Below are 3,097 nucleotides of genomic sequence, written 5' to 3'. Positions count from 1 at the left end.
GCCCTATGCTCATTGGCAGAGGCCGGAGCGCCCAAACCCATCCACCTGAGGGCCACCGGGCCCCGCAAGCTGATGCAGGTCTCGGACGACTGGGAGACTGCCGAGCAGCGGGGCGCCCCCGTCGTGGACGGCGTGCTGCAGGTGGGTGGGCCCCGGGACACCCTGGCTCGACTGCGTGTGCTTACGTACACGTCCCACCCAGCATATCGATCTTGTGCTTTGCACCTGCCTGAGGCACTTGGATCACCAGGAGCCGCCTGCCCTCAAAATTTGCCGTCGCTGGAGGCTCCTGGCACAACAGCATCCCACAGTAGGAGCCGGCAAAGAAACAACCATCCCCCCCTACGCGTTTGGCTCACGACCGCCGGTGCCACCCGCCTCCGTTATCCCCCGCCCCCCTCCTCCTGCCCCAGCTGGGCTACCGCGGCAACAGCTACCTGGAGTCTGGCCAGGCGCAGCGCAGCGTGAGCTCCTCCCTCGACAACCGCGCCTACCGGTGCTCGGAGCTCTGGTCCCCCGAGTGCGACGCGACGTGGAACCGCTGGCAGTCGCCCATACTGGCCGGCGGCGGCATCGGCGGCTACGGCGGCTTCGGCCCGTACGGCGGCATGTGGGGCGGCGGTTGGGGCGGCCGTTACTTTGGCCGCCGCAGGTGGGTCTAGACGCCAGCTGCAGTGGCCTGTCGCGAGGCTGACTGTCAGTGGGCCAGCACGAGGCTAGCGAGCCCCTTTGGGAAGCCTGCACCAACCCTGAGCCATTGCTGCCGCCGCGTTCATTGCACAATGCACGCGTGTGGGGCAATTGCATGCACATACGCGTCCTTCCACACGTGTCTGATTTACAGCACTGCGCGTGCCAACACATCTGCGCATGAGGGATTCCTTCGCTGCATCACTGTGGTTGAACATACCACCCTGCACATGCACAAGCCCCATCTGAAACAAGAGTATCCTTGGCTTCGCAAGCTGGCACCCTGATTGCGCTGTACGCAAGCCTTGTGGGGGGAGTTGCACATTCACGCCTTAAAACACAAGCCCATGTGAGTAAGGTCCAGCACCCTGGCCATGCACATGTGCATGTATGCAAGCATGCGCTTATTCGCGTTGCATTCCTTTCATTCCTTGAGGACCTTGTACCTCTTTCCTGCTCGCTTGCATCGTTTGAGTGCAATCGCGGGTGATTCTCACCGTTGTTTGTGTGCCCAAGGTTGCCCAAGGCCCCACGTTCAGAGGAAGGCACCATTGCACCTGCATTGAAAGGCTGAACCAAAACCAAAATGTTGCCCAGGAGTAATACGTTGTTTAGTACTTGGGACAACAATCACTTTTGAACGATCAGACAGGTATACGGACATCCGACACGACACTGCAGCAAAAGCAGTGCCAGCACCATGCAGTCCGTGCCTGGTCGGTGCATGCAACCCTCAGCGGTGCGTGAGCGGCACCAGCAACCCCCAAGAAACACTCGTAGCCCTTCTCAATTCTTTATACTTGCCACCTTCATTACCACCTCTCCACCCGCACTTCCGTCACCGCCACGCCCCATTTGGGGCATGCGCGACCCTGTACTTTTCGCATGCAGCATCAGGTTCAGATGACAAACCCCTCCCACCACAAGAACCCTGCTGCCACCACAGCCAGGTGAGGCATTGAAGCTGGCTCCCGCAATCCTCTTGCATCTGATGCAGCACGCCGGGCCGCGTACAGGACAACGCGATGCAGCTGGGCTGGCAGCCGGCCACCGGGAGCCAGCTCAAAATCGGCCGCACCTGTCATCGACGCGGCCGGCCGCGTCTGACATTGTTTCCATTTGCAACCCGCTGATCCAGCCAGTGAGCGGCGTTTGAGGCGACTGTGGGCCCCCTGAGGTTTTGCTGCAAGGCAGCTGACAGCTGATACAGCTTGGCTCGGGCAGCCAGCTGTGACTTGGGGGTGGGAGGAGAGGGCGTCAAGGGTGGGTAGTGGGACACTCCCGCAAGAATGAATATGTCAGTTAATTCAACCAATCCCCTCCCAAGTTTGCCGCACCTCGTCGCGGTGATGCCGAAACAGTCGACGGCGCGTTGCCACGACAAGTTTCTTACCACCCCATAGGCCCAACAATACAATTGATAGTGTCGTGAATGCATCTCAACCCCTTTGGATCAAGTAGTGACCCTCAAAGCAGTGATCTCAACATCAAAAATGGGAAAGGCGCCGCCTAGGAAGAAAGCCAAAGTGGAGGCTACCGCTGAGGACGAGCAGGGCGCGCCTACTCCCAGGGGCGAGGTGAACTTGAGCAACAAAGACTCGCAGCACACCGCTTCATGGTGCTGCGCCACTGGCGCCGTACCAGCTGCATGAATCACATCCATGCAGCCCGGCGCCTTGAAACCGACTCCAACCCTTCTTAGCCTTGCAATGGATCCTCTCCTGGCCTCACGTGGCCCTGCGTGCCTTGACGCAGGACGCCTCATCTGGCCCAGACGCCGACACGCCGGCCCCCGCCAGCGCCCGCCCCCGCCGCGGCGGCGGTGCCGCTGCCGCCGCCGCCGAGCAGCCGCCGCCGCCCCCTGGCGACCAGCCCGCGCGCCGCCACCACCGGCGCCAGGGCGGCGCCGGCACGACGAGCGCGCAGCAGGAGGCCGAGGGGGTGTCTGGCGGCAAGCAGGCGCCGCTGCAGCCGATTGGTCAGGCTTTCCCGGGCCGGCGCGGCGGCCCCAATTACGCGGCGGACAGCGATTCTATCATGGAGGCAGTCGTCAAGGTGGGATATGGTTGGTGCGGTCAAAGTCATGTAGATTCAAGCATTTGATGGGCGGATGCGGGTGTGGAGCTGCGCGTGTTGTGACACGCGGGCGGTCGGACGCCTGGCCGCCTGGATGTCTGACATTCCGACCAGCTGGCCACGCGGATGGCGAGGTACAGTCATGGACGAATCAGAGCCTGGCAGGTCGCCCCGAGCGGCCTGGCAGCCACGGGCAGCGGCAAATCAAGAGTAGCTGGGCGCCTCCAACGCTGTTGCCTCCGCCCGGCGCGCAGCGACGCGGGATTAACACACCCCAACGCGGGGCGCGGGCTTGAACCCTGCCTTCCTGCGCGCGCGCCGGCCCCTGGTG

The 3,097-nt window shown here is 62.7% G+C and overlaps 2 protein-coding genes across 2 annotated transcripts in view; both read left to right on the top strand.

Moving 5' to 3' along the window:
• Window positions 1–72: 72 nt before the first annotated feature.
• MNEG_12085 (hypothetical protein) lies at window positions 73–662 on the top strand (the record flags this gene model as incomplete). Its single annotated transcript, XM_014039444.1, has 2 exons — window positions 73–141; window positions 414–662. 2 exons carry the CDS (start codon window positions 73–75, stop codon window positions 660–662), a joined length of 318 nt encoding a protein of 105 aa, XP_013894898.1.
• A 1,521-nt stretch (window positions 663–2,183) lies between these two features.
• MNEG_12084 (hypothetical protein) overlaps window positions 2,184–3,097 on the top strand; it is a gene marked incomplete at both ends in the record, with an annotated part of 6,102 nt that continues 5,188 nt past the window's right edge. Inside the window, 2 exons of the mRNA XM_014039443.1 lie at window positions 2,184–2,267; window positions 2,446–2,745. Coding sequence (XP_013894897.1) covers window positions 2,184–2,267; window positions 2,446–2,745 — 384 coding nt within the window. The remainder of the gene's footprint in view (window positions 2,268–2,445; window positions 2,746–3,097) is intronic.

Source organism: Monoraphidium neglectum (genome assembly GCF_000611645.1).
Source record: "Monoraphidium neglectum strain SAG 48.87 unplaced genomic scaffold scaffold03056, whole genome shotgun sequence".
NCBI lineage: Eukaryota > Viridiplantae > Chlorophyta > Chlorophyceae > Sphaeropleales > Selenastraceae > Monoraphidium > Monoraphidium neglectum.
This window is presented reverse-complemented; position numbering and strand designations above follow the sequence as displayed.